At 36.6% G+C, this 15,045-nt stretch overlaps 1 protein-coding gene across 2 annotated transcripts in view; it reads left to right on the top strand.

The window, feature by feature from the left end:
- Nucleotides 1-15,045, top strand: part of LOC122117366 (leucyl and cystinyl aminopeptidase) — a 99,250-nt gene that overhangs the window by 23,671 nt on the left and 60,534 nt on the right. For both annotated transcript variants that reach the window (XM_042691112.1, XM_042691111.1), the window contains exon 2: nucleotides 12,868-13,708. In XM_042691112.1, coding sequence (XP_042547046.1) covers nucleotides 12,868-13,708 — 841 coding nt within the window. The remainder of the gene's footprint in view (nucleotides 1-12,867; nucleotides 13,709-15,045) is intronic.

Genomic DNA, 15,045 nt, shown 5'->3' with positions numbered 1-15,045 from the left:
ACATTGAAGATTTTAAGTCACTTTCATCAATTAATACTTCATTTTATTGTGTTAAATACTGTTCTATTTCAACATTCTTTGCAGGCTTCTTTCTTGTTAGTCACTGGGAATGCCAAGATGAATGATATAAGAGCTTCTCCCTAGAGGAATTTTCCAAAGGTGAAGCAAACTTTGCAATTGTAATTTATTTGGAATTTCCTTTCTCTACAGAGTAAACTAGGCCTTAGATTTTTTTCCCTAAGCTTTCTTTCTTTAAAACTATGATTTTTTAAATTGTGAAGGTATGTACAGAGGGGTTACAGTTACATAAGTGAGGTAATAAGTACATTTCTTGTCAGATTTTTAGTAAGCAAAAAGTAACTAGGATTTATATGTATCCTGTATACTAGAAAAGTACGTATGGTGTCTGTTTTGGAATTCACTATTTCATCCTCCAGGAAAAAGGCTATATGGACTAGCAGTATTTTCAGTTTTCATATTTCAGATCTGAGAGGGCTGGTGGTGTGGGATTACTCATGATTCTAGAATGGGTGTTTTGATTGCTGTTTGTAACCTCTGTAGAACACTGGCAGGGTACCAGCCTAATTAACACTGTACCATCTAATTATAAACAAAACTCTGTATGCAGTGGCCACCATGAAGCAAGCCAGCACTGGATAATCTTCCAAATTGGCAGGATTACTTCAGAATAAATTGTTTTTCCTTAATTGTCCAGTAGTTACCATGGAGGGAAAATGAATTGTAGTAATATATGTGTAAGTCTTACTGGATTATTTTTTAGAAGTCTTATAAGCACTTCTCCACTGCATTTCTTCTAGCCATTTTTTTTCCTAAAAGAGAGCTATGCATCTTAAATATCATAGTACACTGCTTTAGGAGGAGAAGGAGAATTGCTTGATTAATAATAGATTTGAATTTTGTGTTTGTATGTGTATGTGCTGGTACTGGGGCTTGAACTCAGGGCCTGGGTGCTATATCTGAGCTTTATTTTTTATTTTTTGCTCAAGGCTAGAGCTCTACCACCTGAGCCATAGCTTCACTAATGATTTTTTGATGGTTCATTGGAGATAGACATCTCATGGACTTTCCTGGCTTCAAACTATGATCCTTAAATCTCAGCCTTCTGAGTATCTAGGATTACAGGCATGAGCCACTGGCTCTGGACTGGCTTGAATTTTTTTCTTTTAATTTAATTTTATTCATTTTTTTGTTTATGTGATACCAAGGAATTGAACCCAGGACTTCATTCATGCTAGGTAAGCACACTACAACTAAGTTTCATTCCCAGCCTGCCTTAACTTTATAAAAAAGACACTAGGAATTTTAGGAAAGGGAAGGGGAAAAACAAAATGGTGAGACAAAGGGTGAACCAATACAACAGTGATACTCACAAGACAATATGTTGGAAATGAACTTTACAACTTGTGGGGAGGAGATTGAGGGGAGGGAAAATGGGAGAAAAACCAGGAAGGGTAACATTGTTCGACAAGAACTGTACTCACTTCTGTATGTAACTATAACCCCTCTGTACATCACCTTCACATACAATTACATAAAAAATCCTGTGAATACTGATAAACAGAATTTTTTTTTAAAGCCCATGACTGAAGAGAGTGTTATAAAGGGATGGGAAGAGGGTTCAAGTGTAATGTGGCTTTAGCAGCCATCTTGAAAGAAAGCAAGATGCTTAACTTGTGTATGGTCCCATGTACTGGTCAGAAACAGTGACAGTGTGTGTGGTTGTATTGCTTTACAGATTTATTTAAGCATGGCTGAGAGCCAAGGTCTGATTTAATTAGTTTATATATAGAGTTTAGGCACTAAGTCTCTGAGGTCCAGAGCAAAGGTACAAGCTGTGGATATTCATTACATGTAGCTGTAAACTATACTAGTACAGGATCCTTGTGTGTCTGCAAAATGGTCTTACACTTGTAATTATTTTAATGAAGTAAGATTTTTTAAAGCAGATGCTTCACAATAAAGCCCTTTTTCTATTCATAAGTATATAGTCAAAATTTAAGTGGCTATTTATAGTAAAAGAAGTTTCCCTTTAAAAAAAAATGGGCATGTTTGGTGGCTCACACCTGTAATCTCAGCTGCAAGGGGGGTGAAGGATCTGCAGGATTGTAGTTTGAGGCCAGTCTGGGCAAATCGTTACCAGGACCCAATCAGTAAATGAAGCATGGTGGTTCACATCTGTAAGCTCAACTATGAGGGAATAGGTAAGAAGATCATGGTCTGAATTTGGCCTTGGGCAAAAATGTGAGATCCCACTTGAAAAATAACTAAAGCAAAAATGGACTGGGAGTTTGGCTCAAGTGGTAGAGTACCTATCTAGCAAATGTGAGGCCCTGAGTTCAAACCCTAAACTGAGAGAGGAAGGGGACACAGGGGGAATGAGAGAGAGAAAAAGAAAGAAAAGAAAAAAAATAAGAGAACAAATGGTATAAACATCAAATACAGAGATGGATGAAGGCTTTTTATTAAGGGTTATGGAACATGAATTTTCTTAGCTTCAGTGTAACTGGTGTTACCACTGGCTGAATGATTTTGGGTTTGCCAGATGTTCTTGAGAGAGAGACAACTGTAAAATGGGCTTGTTAAAGAGATTATCTGTCTCTTGGCACGATCTGTCTCTTGTCATGTTAATTAGCGTAACTGGACTTTTGAAATGCAAAGATTGATCTTAGAGATTCATCAGGGATGGATATATGTGGGATTTTATGTTAGTTTCTAAGTTTTAGGAGGAAAATTGTTCCTTCTTCCCTTCCAGCAGCAACTTGTGCCTTAATTTTCTGTTCTTTCTGTCTTTATATTCCATTAGTTTCTGCTCTGTTCTTTATTACCTCTCCAACTTTCTTATTATTAGTTTGTTATCTTTTTGCAGCTTCTTTGAATGAATAGTTCTATCAATCATTTTAAAGCTTTATCAAAGAACCCAAAGCAACAAATTTCTCACCCATTTTTATATGATTTTAGAATTTGTTTCACATATTTTTGAAATTCCTTTGACTGATAGATTATTTACTAATACAATGTATATTTCCATTGTAGAAGGAGAACAAGGTTTCTAAAAAAAAAGAAGGGGTTAACAAGGCTTGACAAGAAATGTACTCATTACCTTACTCATGTAACTATAATCCCTCTGTATAGCATCTTTAGAATAAAATAAAAAAATTTAAAAAAAAACTATTTCCTGGGCAATTATACCTCTCTCATTGATAAAGCAGGTGCTAATGATAGGATGGATAACAATAATAAATAACAATGACAATAATAATACTATTTTGGTCATTTAAACTTTATTGAGGTTTATTTTATTTTGACTTGGTGACTGTTTTAATCTATTGTGTTCAGCAGTTGTTTACTTAAAAATTTTTAGATGTCAGATGGATCAAGTTGGTTGATATATTTGGTAGGATCTTCTGCTATTTGCCCTGTCTAGTATGAAGAGAAATGCGATACATTCTGTGGTAGAGAATTTTATTTTTGTTTTTATGAATTTTAAAGCTCCGTGGTTAGATATGCATTAATATCTTATTTACGCTGTTGGAATTCTCTTAATTTCTATCTACAGCAAACCTGTTTGTGCCTTTAAATTTAAGTTGCAAAGTGTATAGTTGGTTCTTGCTCTATTTCCCATATGGTGATACTCTTTGCCTTTTAGTTGGAGTTTTTGATTTGGTAACAATACATGTAGTTATTTATACAGCTAGGGCTAAGTCCAGCATTTACCAATTTTCCTTTTGTTTCTCCTATACTGCTTGAGGTAAATTTTGTCAGTTTAGCTGAAAATGTCTTTATACTATTCTTGCTTCTGAAAGATATTTTCATGGGTATGGAGTGCTAAGTTGATAGCAGTTTTTGTTTTTGTTTTGTTTTTCCTAGAAATGTTGTCTGTGTTAATATTCTGGCTCCTACTGTTAAGACGATAATTGGTGTTCTTTGAATTATTTTTCTTTTGCATGTAATGTGTTATTTTCATGATCCTTTTTTGTTGTTGCTTTGGTTTTGGTTTTTGTTTCTTATTAGGCAGGTTGGGCTTAAAATTCCTAGTCTTCCTGCTTTAGCTTCTTGAGTACTGGATTTACAGATACATACTACCATGCCCAGCCTAGGCTTCTTTAAAGATTTTGACTTTATCTTTGGTTTTAAGCAGTTTAACTATCATGTGCCTAGGTATAATTTCCATTGTACCTTTTCTCTTTGCAGTATTCTCAATATTTTGGTGGTTTTCATTAAACTTAGATGTCTGATGTTTTATTCTCTTTTCTAAAATCTTTTGTGTCTTCTTCAAATTAGCAAATAATAATGTATGTAATACATGTATGTATTACAATACATGTATGTATTACATACAATAATGTATGTAATAATAATAATAATAATTATCAGATAGTTCATGGCCTTTTCTCTCTGTATCTCCAGAGATTCTGCTGCTAAGGCCATCCAGTGAATTTTTTTTTTCTTCATTTTAATTTTAGTTCTTAAATCTTTCAGTCCTGCAACTTTTTTTTTCTCTCCATTTTGTTCCTTACATTTTTCTGACAATATTGGGGATTGAATTTGGGGCCTCATGCTTAGCAGGCACTCCACCACCTACTGAGGCACACTGCTAACTCTTTGGTTCTTTTGTTTGTCTAATCTCAAGTTCTTCGCTGAGATTCCTATATTTACATAGTCTCTTTTTTAACTAAAAAATTCAATTTATTCTTTGTAATGTATTTATAATAACTGCTTTCAAGATTAGGCTAAGTACAGTATCTGGGCCATTTAATGTGGCCCACTTAATGTTAATTTCTAATGACATTTTTCCTTGAAGCATTTTCTTGTTTCATTTTTACAGTATGTTTTGAACAGTAATGAGGGCACATGATAGAGGTTTTACTTTTTTAAATTTCTTTTTCTTTTTTGTAGGCAGCTAAGTTACTAGCCAGTCAATACTGTAGGCTTAGTTTCATTGTTGGTCTCTGGAAGTCTCAGAGTGGTTCTTGGGCCCTTCTAACCTAGCAACACTCATCTTCAGTTTTCCTATGGATTTTATTAGAGCTTGGTTTTAGAATTTGTTAGTATGAGTGTACAATATACTTGCGCTAGGGCGTGACTGTTCTTACTGAGGTCTTTCTAGTGTTTCAAGCTGATGTCCATGGTGTTAATGGGTTTTCTTCATACTGGCTAACTTGGACTGTTCATGTTTCCTTACATTGCTTGATATATAGTATTTCTGTTCTGTCATTGCAACCACGATTTTGTAGATCTTGTATAATTATGTTCTGTCAAAGAGTCTTGGGAGGGCTGGGAAGGTGGCTCAGCGGTAGAGCGCTTGCCTTGCATGTTCGAGGCCCTGGGTTCGATTCCTCAGCACCACATAAGCAAAAAGAAAAAAGCCGGAAGTGGCGCTGTAGCTCAAGTGATAGAGCTCTAGCCTTGAGCTGAAGAGCTGAGGGACAGCGCCCAGGCTCAGAGTTCAGGCCCCAGGACCAGACCCCCCCCCCCCCAAAAAAAAAGTCTTGGGAAATCTGAAAAAACTTCTCTGTGCCCTCTACCCTTAGTACTCAGCTCTCACCTCTTTGGTACCCTGATCTCTGCTTGTCAGCCCTGTATTACTTGGACTCCAGCTTGTCATATTACAATTGAGAGATTGTCCTAAAGCAGAGTACCAGAATGATTTTGAGCTTGAACTCACCTTCTCTCAAGGGTCACATTATTGTTCTTTACTTAGTATGTGAGAATAGTTGTATCATTTTGTGCAGTTTAATAGTTGTTAATAAGAGAAGCCATGCCCTCATACCAGTTACTCTGTCATATTAGATGAAGAAGTCTTCCACAGAAATATTATGTATTGAATTGAATGTTGGGGTGGCTTAAAGCAAAACCCTTCTCTGTCCTTTCCTTTCCCTTTCCTCTTTCTTTTTCCCTTTCTTTTCTCCTGCCCTGCCCTATCCTTCTTCTTTCCTTCTTTTCCTTTCCTCTTCTTGAGATGGAGTCCTACTATGTTGACCAGACTGACGTAGAACTCTTGAGGCTCAATTAATACTCTTTCCTGGGTAGCTGGGACCACAGGCACATACCACTGCTCACTGCTGAGAAAAGTATATCTTGATTCCTCATGTTGAGGACTAAAGGTAAAATGAACTTAGGGTGTTAATAGACTAAACCATTTTTCTGTGATCTTTTTGTCTCCTATCCTGTCACCCACTTATTCCTTCACAAAACTGACAAAAGGTTAAGAATTGAAGAGAGCTAGAATAAAGACTTTATTTGGATTTTGGGTTATTATCTTTCTGCATCTTGTCTGGAAAATTAAAGGTTGATTGTGGAAAAGCAAAATATACCAGGGGTAAAATATATCCAGAGATTAAAAAAAAAACCATAATAGGGAGAAAAGCATACAGGAATTTCTGTGTTTGAATTTTATGGCACTGCCTATACATTAAGGTATGAGCAAACAAGGTGTGTTAGCAAACGAATTATTTACATGCATTTTGTTCTATCTTAGTAACTGCCTTTTAGATTCTGGAGAGATAGGATATATCTAAATGTGCAACATAACCTGAGCCCTGTGACTAATGACAAGAGCTTTTCTTTGATCATGGGTTAGGAAGGTTGGGTCACATTTTGCCTGATAAGACTTAGGCAGGGAAAAGAATCAACTTGTTTTTGTTTCTGAAGTCTACATTTTCTTTTTCTATTAAGCTAACCTTCATTAAGATGAAATCTCTTTTTGATGGAAGAGGATTTTATTAGGCAAATACTATGATAATTTGCCACCATTTTGGCAATTTACTTCAGTTTCCAGTTTGAAATGGTTTAGAAGATATAAATCCGCTCATGCCTGTAATCCTAGTTACTCAGGAGTCTGAGATCTGCAGATCCCCGTTCAAAGCCAGCCTGGGCAGGAAAGTCCGTGAAACTCTATCTCCAGTAAACCTCCAGAAAACCGGAAGTGGTGCTGTAGCTCAAGTGGTAGAGCGCCAGCCTTGAGCTGAAGAGCTGAGGGCCAGTGTTCAGGCCCAGAGTTCAAGCCCCATGACCAACAACAACAACAACAAAAAGATATAAGTCCTGTTTTATACGTGGAGCTTTTAGCTTCATGTAAATATATCACAGGAGCTGGAAAAAAGAGAACAATTTTTATTGTTAGATCCTTATTTGAATATAGCTAGCTTGTGTCTGCCCCGGAATACTTACTTAGACTATGCCTGTTCTTTTAAAGATGTTTTGGCTTGTTAATTTGAAAATCCTATTTCATTTTCTCAGAAAATGGGATGGCTAGCTGTGGGAAGTTTGCTTCTTTTAATTCAAGTTGCTCATTGTTATTTGTCATGGCTTTTTGTACTGACTTTTTAAATTGCAGTTAGTCCTCAATCTCTTCCCAGCACCATCTGTATATTTTCCCTGGCCTCTCACCACTTCCTCTCTATATTTATAAAACCAGAGCAATCATTTGTGTGTTTTTTTAAACTTTATAATTGTAATAAAATGTAACATTTCTCTTCTGTTTCTACCTGGGCTGATAATATTTCTGAATATGTTTATGAAATCACATGGTCTGACAAATTCCACTAGGCTTTCTGAGTTTCTTAGTCATCTGTTGTCTATGGAGTTAATGCTCCCCTGTTTCTCCTAAATGTCACCTGTCCTTTATTATTCTCAAGCTGCCTTTGTCTTCTCCACAGTTGCCTGTGGCTCTGGGTAAATGATCTTGTTTCTCCTGTCACCCAGAACACAAAGCCTTCTGCTTTTCTACTCTCCTAGGTTTGACTTTTCTCTCTCACCTCCAGGCTCAGAAGAAGCATGCCTACCATTATGATGATTAATCCATCTCTTGGAGTTTTTGTGATCTCTCTCATCTTTCTGAAATGTTATTCCATTTCCCCTCTCTTATATGCCTACATCTACATTTTTAGCTTTCTTTACTTTTTACTATAAACACATGTACTTAATTTGTTTCCATGTTAAAGCAAACAAAAAAAGGATTTAATTTTTCTGCATGTTATACTTTTAGTTTAGTCCTATGATTTCCCTTAGTCGTTTCTTCTTTGGAAAATTAGAATCTGGATCCCAGTCCCCTGGTTCCACTGAACATACCTGATAGAAGAATCACTGATTCCTTGGTTGCTAAACACAGGCACTTCTCTAGGCCTCACTTTACTGACCTTTGTAAGTAATTTAATGTCAGGTACTTCCTTATGAAAGTTTACCTTTGGTTTCTGGGATGCTCATGATTTTCCTATTTCTAGGCAGTCCATTATTTCTTAGTCTCCTTTGTCACCCTTCTTTTTTGTGCCCTTCTTAAAGTGCAGATGCCCCTTGACTCTTTTCTCCCATTCATGGTTTAAGATAGTAAACACAGGTTATTCATCTTCCAATATCCCTCTTCTGGGCCCTGGCCCATATGTCACCCTTATGACAATCCTACAAATTTGTAAGATTGCCCACATTTATACATGAAGAAATTGAAGTTAACAGGTAACCTGTTTGAAAGTAGTTAATAGAAAAGTCAGGACTTAAACATTCATCTAAAATCAGGTATTCAGCTTTGCACTATGCTATTAATGAAATACTTCTACACAGATACCTGTTCAGTATATTAAATATATTATACCCCATTCAGAATGCCATTTCAGAAACCCATTCTTGAGAGAGAGAGAGAGAGGAGAAAGATAATATAAGAAAACTTATATTTTCACTTTCAATGAATGACTTTGCTTCTTCCAGTTTTTCAAACCAGACTGTATGAAGGGATTAACATGTATTTCCTGCCATCTCTTGCTTCTTGGCTCTTATGGTCCATTTGGCCTAAGAGAGCATTGATTCCTGTATGCTCTACCTCTTAATATACCTAACTTACCAGTTAGTTACTTCCTCTTCACCTCCACTGTTGTTGTAGTTGAGCTAGGTTTTCAATATAAAGACTCATTGAACTCAAAGTATCTAACCTATGAACCAAGGTTTTTGATTTTTGTTTATTGGGTTAAAATTTTTAATCTGTTGCAGAGATATTGTAACATATGAAATTAATAATTGGAAAAATGACATGAAAAAGGACATGTAAAAACAAGCATTTAAAATGCTATTAAATTCAACAGACACAAAAGGATTCTTTCAGATTGCAATTAAATTTTTGAATGCTAATTTTCTGTCCTGTCAGATAGGTAACAAAAGTGTATGGATTGGCATTGTCCACAGTCAATGTCAAGGACCACAGGTTTGCAGTACCTGATGAGAAGACATATCTTCACATCTTAAATTCTGACCACGTGGGTTTATGTTGTATAAAAGTGGAATGTTTCAGATAGGAACATTTGGCTTATAAATAGCTTCTGTGTGTAGGTTTTTAAGTGGTTTTAGAAAATTCCTGCTTGTCTAGGATACTATCTTTAGTAGTAATAAATTCCATTAGAGCAAGGAGTAATCATATGTTACATTGTAGTTTGAGCTAAAATTAAAGAATCAAATTAACTTTTAAAAAAGTAGACATAAGCCAGGAGCCAATGGCCCACGCCTATAGTACTAGCTGCCCAGGAGGCTTAAATCTGAGGATCTAGGTTTAAAGCCAGCTGGGGCAAGAAAATCCGTGAGTCTCTTATCTCACACTAACCATCAGAAAACCAGAGGTGGCGCTGTGGCTCAAGGAGGTAGAGCTCTAGCCTTGAGCTGAAGAGAGCAAGAACCCAGAGTTCAAGCCCTGCAACTAGAAAAAAAAAAGTAGACATAAAGTATAGCATTCATAAGCTACCTGTAATAAAAGTGACTTTTGCCTGGTGTTATATGTTTGGCTTGAGATAACTGTACACACCAAAACAGTATGATTCTCACATTGTTCAATAAAATATGGCAGATGGGTTGATGTGCTTCATTACTGAAAGATTAAAATTCTACATAAGAGTTAATCTGATGGGGTATTGAATAATGAAGGTAAGTTATCTGGATTTTGTCCAGATGAGCTCAGAGGATGTAAGAAGGAAGTGAAGACAGGAGATAGTAAATGGTCTGAGTATAGAGTACTTCTTGGCTTGATGTAGGACTTGGATGAAGACTCAAATTCAAAAATAGAGCTCTAAGGGAATGTGAGACATGAGAATGTTCTAAGGATTAGGGCGGACACTCTACCAAGATTTGGGTAGAAGTATATTACGTGGAATAAATCCAGGTAGTCCATATTGTTGTCTACACCAGGTCTAGCACAGAAGAAAGCACAATGCCTAACAGCCTTTTTCTATAGGATAGCAATAACAACAAACCAACCAACCATAAAAAAAAAAAACAAGAAAAAATCTTGAAAGGTTTAAAATTAAACAATTATCTAGTACTCACTACCACAGAGATTTCCTACCCCTTATAAGAATTTATTGAGAGTTTAAGAACTTTTTTTTAAATTCAAATATTTTCTAATAATGAAGTGTATGCCTGCCAAAACTCAAGTAAACATACATATATATAAGCTAGAAAGTGGGGCACTATAGGAGGCTCAGAAAATTAAGTTTTTAGAAGTAGGATGTTGTAACTGGTCTTCTATCTCCAGACCATTAACAGGAAATGGATAGCTAGCTGCTTGCTAAACCTACATCTAGAAAATGATTAGAAATTTTATTGAGTTTTTAAGCCAGGCCATGGAATAATAGATGCTCACCATGTACCCTAAGCTGGAAAGGAGAAGTGAGGGCATACAAGCAGGAGGATCAAAGGAGGATAGCAGGTAATAGCAGCCTGGCCTGTCAGAGTCATAAACAGTGTGGGATGCCAGAGCATGCCCAGGTGTACTGTGATGGCTGTTACTAGGATCACACCATATGGCATCAACACTTTCAGACTTGGCTACATATAAATCATCTGAGGGTTTTATTAAAGTTCATACTTAGGAAGAGGTCATGAAAGTCTGCTTTTTTAGGAACTTTAGTGTACTGAGGTTGCTTCTGGTCATCATATACACTTCACCCTGGTATGTGTCAGTGCTTCATTTCTGGGCTCTGAAGTCAGTTAAATGTCTGTGCACAGAAAAAAAAAGTCTATGCATAGCTGTATGACTATAAAAACAAACCCATTTCTGTTTGTTTGTTTTGTTATTGTTCCTACATGCCTGCAATAGAATATTTACTACTTTATGTAATTTATTGTGAAGGTTAGAAATTAGTTAGATATGGATAAAAGTACCTTGTAGGGAAAGGTTAGTAGTGGTTTCAAATGTGTTTAAACAAAGAATATTAAATAATGTAATAGTAGAGTTGTTGATATATATATATATATATATATATATATGTGGAATTATTTATCCTTTTGAGAGTGTTTTTCTCATTGACTTATAGAAATTGGAGGGGCAATTCTTTGTAGTTTGTCAAAGCTCTCATTACTTATTCATCCAAGATTCACTAATACTGGTGGGATATAGTTTAGTTGTTATAGATAGAAGTATGTTGTACTTTTGAATGCTGTAAAAGCATGGAAAACATGTTGGATTGCAAGTTTTTGTAGAGTTTTTGTGTAGAGTTTTTGTTTTATTGTTTTTTTTTAATTCTTGCTTAGGAAGTTTTCTTTTTTTTAATAAAGTTTTCTTATAATTTGCTTATAATTTTGCTTATAATTTTCTTATAATTTGCTGTTTCCAGTTTGCTATGGGACAAGTCTATCTTCTTGTTTTGCTGCCACTTGAGCTTAGTAACAAGCAAACAAGTGTGTAGTAGTCCCTAGGGAGAATGTGACTCAGTGACCACGGAGTCACTGGGTCACTTTTTCCCACAAAGCCTCTGGAACCTGGTTTGAGGCCTTTAGCATATGAATACTGAGGTCCAAGGGCCCAAATACAAGAGACCTGGACTACATTCCATTTGATCCTACTTCTTTGTCTGTGGGGTCAGACTCAGCTGCAGGCAGACTAAAACACAAGTCGTTTAAAGCCTAGATTGTTGATTAAGAGTACATTAAGGAAGTTAGTAGGTAGGTAATCTCAGCTGTCTTTTTCTTCTTCTTCTTCTTTTTTTTTTTTTTTTTTTTGCTATTACTTGGTTTGTTTAGCTTTTTATTTCATGACTGTTCTATATCTACTTTTATTCTTGCTTGAGTTTTTAATGGTTGAATCAAGAATCTAAGTATCTTTTTTATTAATTTTTTTTTTATTGTGAAAATACCGTAGAGGGCTTACAATTATGTGAGCAAGGTAATGAGTACATTTCTTATCAAGCATTGTTCCCTCCTCCTTTGTTTCCCCTTACCATCCCTGCCCTCCCATCTCCCCCCCCCCCCCCCCCCCAGCCAAAGTTGTGAAGTTTGTTTTTCAACATAACGGCTTGTACATCTCATTATTGCAATGGGTCCACCTGTATCCCTATTTAAACAATTTGTTTTTTCCCTTCCCAGCAACAAATTATACCAATATCAAATATAGTAAAAACCGAGGTTATACCGTGGGGGAGGGACATACAATACAACAAAGAAATCATCTTATATGTATGTTAGAAACAATAGCAAGAAAGAAAAACAATTTGAATCCTTATCCATCAGAAAGAATGACATTGCCCCATTTGTTAGGAAATGGAAAGACTTGGAAAAAATTATATTAAGTGAAGTAAGCCAGGCCCAACGAAACATAGGTTCCATGGTTTCCCTTATTTGCAATAACTAGTATATGTCTGAGTCAAGCAGAAATGATCAGACAAGTTGATGTTAGACGAAATGAACCCCAAGATAAGGTATGTTCTTTAATTTTGTAGCTCTGAGATGGGACTGTAAGTCATGTGATTTACAGAATCTTAAAATTTTTAGACTTTACAATTTTAATAAGTCTTAGATTGAATTTGATCTTTCCAGAAGATGTCGTGTTATTGTATTTCCCTGTAACTCTGAACTTTATCCTTTCTGATATTTTAGATCGACTTCAGCTCCCCAGGAACATGATTGAAAACAGCATGTTTGAGGAAGAACCAGATGTGGTGGATTTAGCCAAAGAGCCTTGTTTACATCCTCTAGAGCCTGATGAGGTGGAATATGAGCCAAGGGGTTCACGACTGCTGGTGAGAGGTCTTGGTGAACATGAGATGGATGAAGATGAAGAGGATTACGAGTCATCTGCAAAACTGCTGGGCATGTCCTTCATGAACAGAAGCTCAGGCCTTCGGAACAGTGCAGCCGGCTACAGGCAGAATACAGATGGGGCTTGTTCTGTACCCTCTACCAGGACCTTGGTGGTCTGTGCTTTTGTCATTGTAGTTGCCGTCTCTGTGATCATGGTGATTTATCTGCTGCCTAGATGTACTTTTACCAAAGAAGGCTGCCATAAAAAAAACCAATCAATTGGACTCATTCAGCCACTTGCAACAAATGGGAAATTGTTTCCATGGGCACAAATTAGACTTCCTACTGCCGTTATGCCACAACGTTATGAACTTAACCTGCACCCAAACCTAACCTCAATGACATTCAAGGGTTCTGTGACAATTTCACTTCAGGCTCTTCAGGCCACCTGGAATGTCATTCTTCATAGCACAGGACATAATATTTCAAGAGTGACTTTCATGTCAGCAGTTTCAAACCAAGAAAAACAAGTCGAACTTCTGGAATATCCGTATCATGAACAGATCGCCATTGTTTCTTCTGAAGCCCTTCTAGCAGGGCATAATTATACCCTGAAGATCGAGTATTCAGCAAATATCTCTAGTTCTTACTATGGGTTTTATGGCATCACCTACAAAGATGACAGTAATGAGAAAAAGTATGTAGATCTCTTCAGTGATTCTTGTTTGATGCTGACTGATGACTTTTTTTTGATATGTATCTCTTTTTTTTTTTTTTTGTCGGTCGTGGGGCTTGAACTCTGGGCCTGGGCGCTGTCCCTCAGCTCTTCAGCTCAAGGCGAGTGCTCTACCACTTGAGCTACAGTAGCACCACTTCCGGTTTTCTGGTGGTTTATTGGAGATAAGAGTCTCACGGTCTTTCTTGCCTGGGCTGGCTTTGAACCACCATCCTCAGATCTCAGCCTCCTGAGTAGCTAGGATTACAGGCGTGAGCCACCAGCGCCCGGCTTGATATGTATATCTTTGTTCATACCAGAGACGTTCAATGCATCTTTTTTTTTTTTTTTTTGGTCGGTTGTGGGGCTTGAACTCTGGGCTTGGGTGCTGTCCCTGGGCTCTTCAGCTCAAGGCAAGCGCTCTACCGCTTAAGCCAGTGCGCCACTTCTGGTTTTCTAGTGGTTTTTATTGGAGATAAGAGTCTCACAGACTTTCCTGCCCAGGCTGGCTTTGAACCGCGATCCTCAGATCTCAGCCTCCTGAGTAGCTAGGATTACAGGCGTGAGCCATTGGCGCCCGGCTTCAATGCATCTTTTTAAGTTTAGAAAGTTATGTGAAAAATGATATTTTGGAAAACTATAATGCTTTCCTTAGGCAGAACTTAGGGCTTGTATGGTGAAGTAGAAGTAGGTTCTTCTGGGGGAAGGAAATAGATGAAGATTCTATGAGTTATATTCTTTATTACAAAAACTCAAGTTATCTTGAGCTTTCCATATTTTATGAGATGAATCTATTTTCTATCATTCTTTGGAATTTTTATTAGTAATAGGCATTGATTATTCTTTAAAACCTACTTACCTAAAGTGTAGAACTTTTAGAAGGTGTTTAATGAGACTGAAAGAGGGCATCAGAGTGGAATGCTTGCATATATCATTTTTAAATCCTTAATCTTTACTGGTTCACTTAAAAAAAAGTCTGATTATTTAATTTCTCATGGCTACTTTGAAAGAGTCCAAGCCCCCCAAAAGTGAAATAAAACTTAAAAGTATTCAGCACACATACTTTGTACATTAATAATAGTATTCATAACATGTAGCTGGAATTTCTAGAAAGATGCACTGCACAATATGTATAAGTTGTTTGTAAATTGTGATAGTATCCAACCTTTTATTGAAAAAGGTCTGTGTACATCTGCTTTATGCAATTGGAGCATTCTTTCTGATCATAGTGTATAAATCAGTATGTGAATTACTGACATTCACCATTTGTTTAATGTATGCTAAATGTATTAAGACAAATATAGGAAACTGTGAGTGTA

The sequence above is a fragment of the Dipodomys spectabilis genome, unplaced genomic scaffold, assembly GCF_019054845.1.
Source record: "Dipodomys spectabilis isolate Male_0828 unplaced genomic scaffold, ASM1905484v1 ptg000140l, whole genome shotgun sequence".
Lineage (NCBI taxonomy): Eukaryota > Metazoa > Chordata > Mammalia > Rodentia > Heteromyidae > Dipodomys > Dipodomys spectabilis.
Note: the sequence above shows the minus strand (reverse complement) of the source record. Positions and strands in the feature narration are given on the sequence as shown.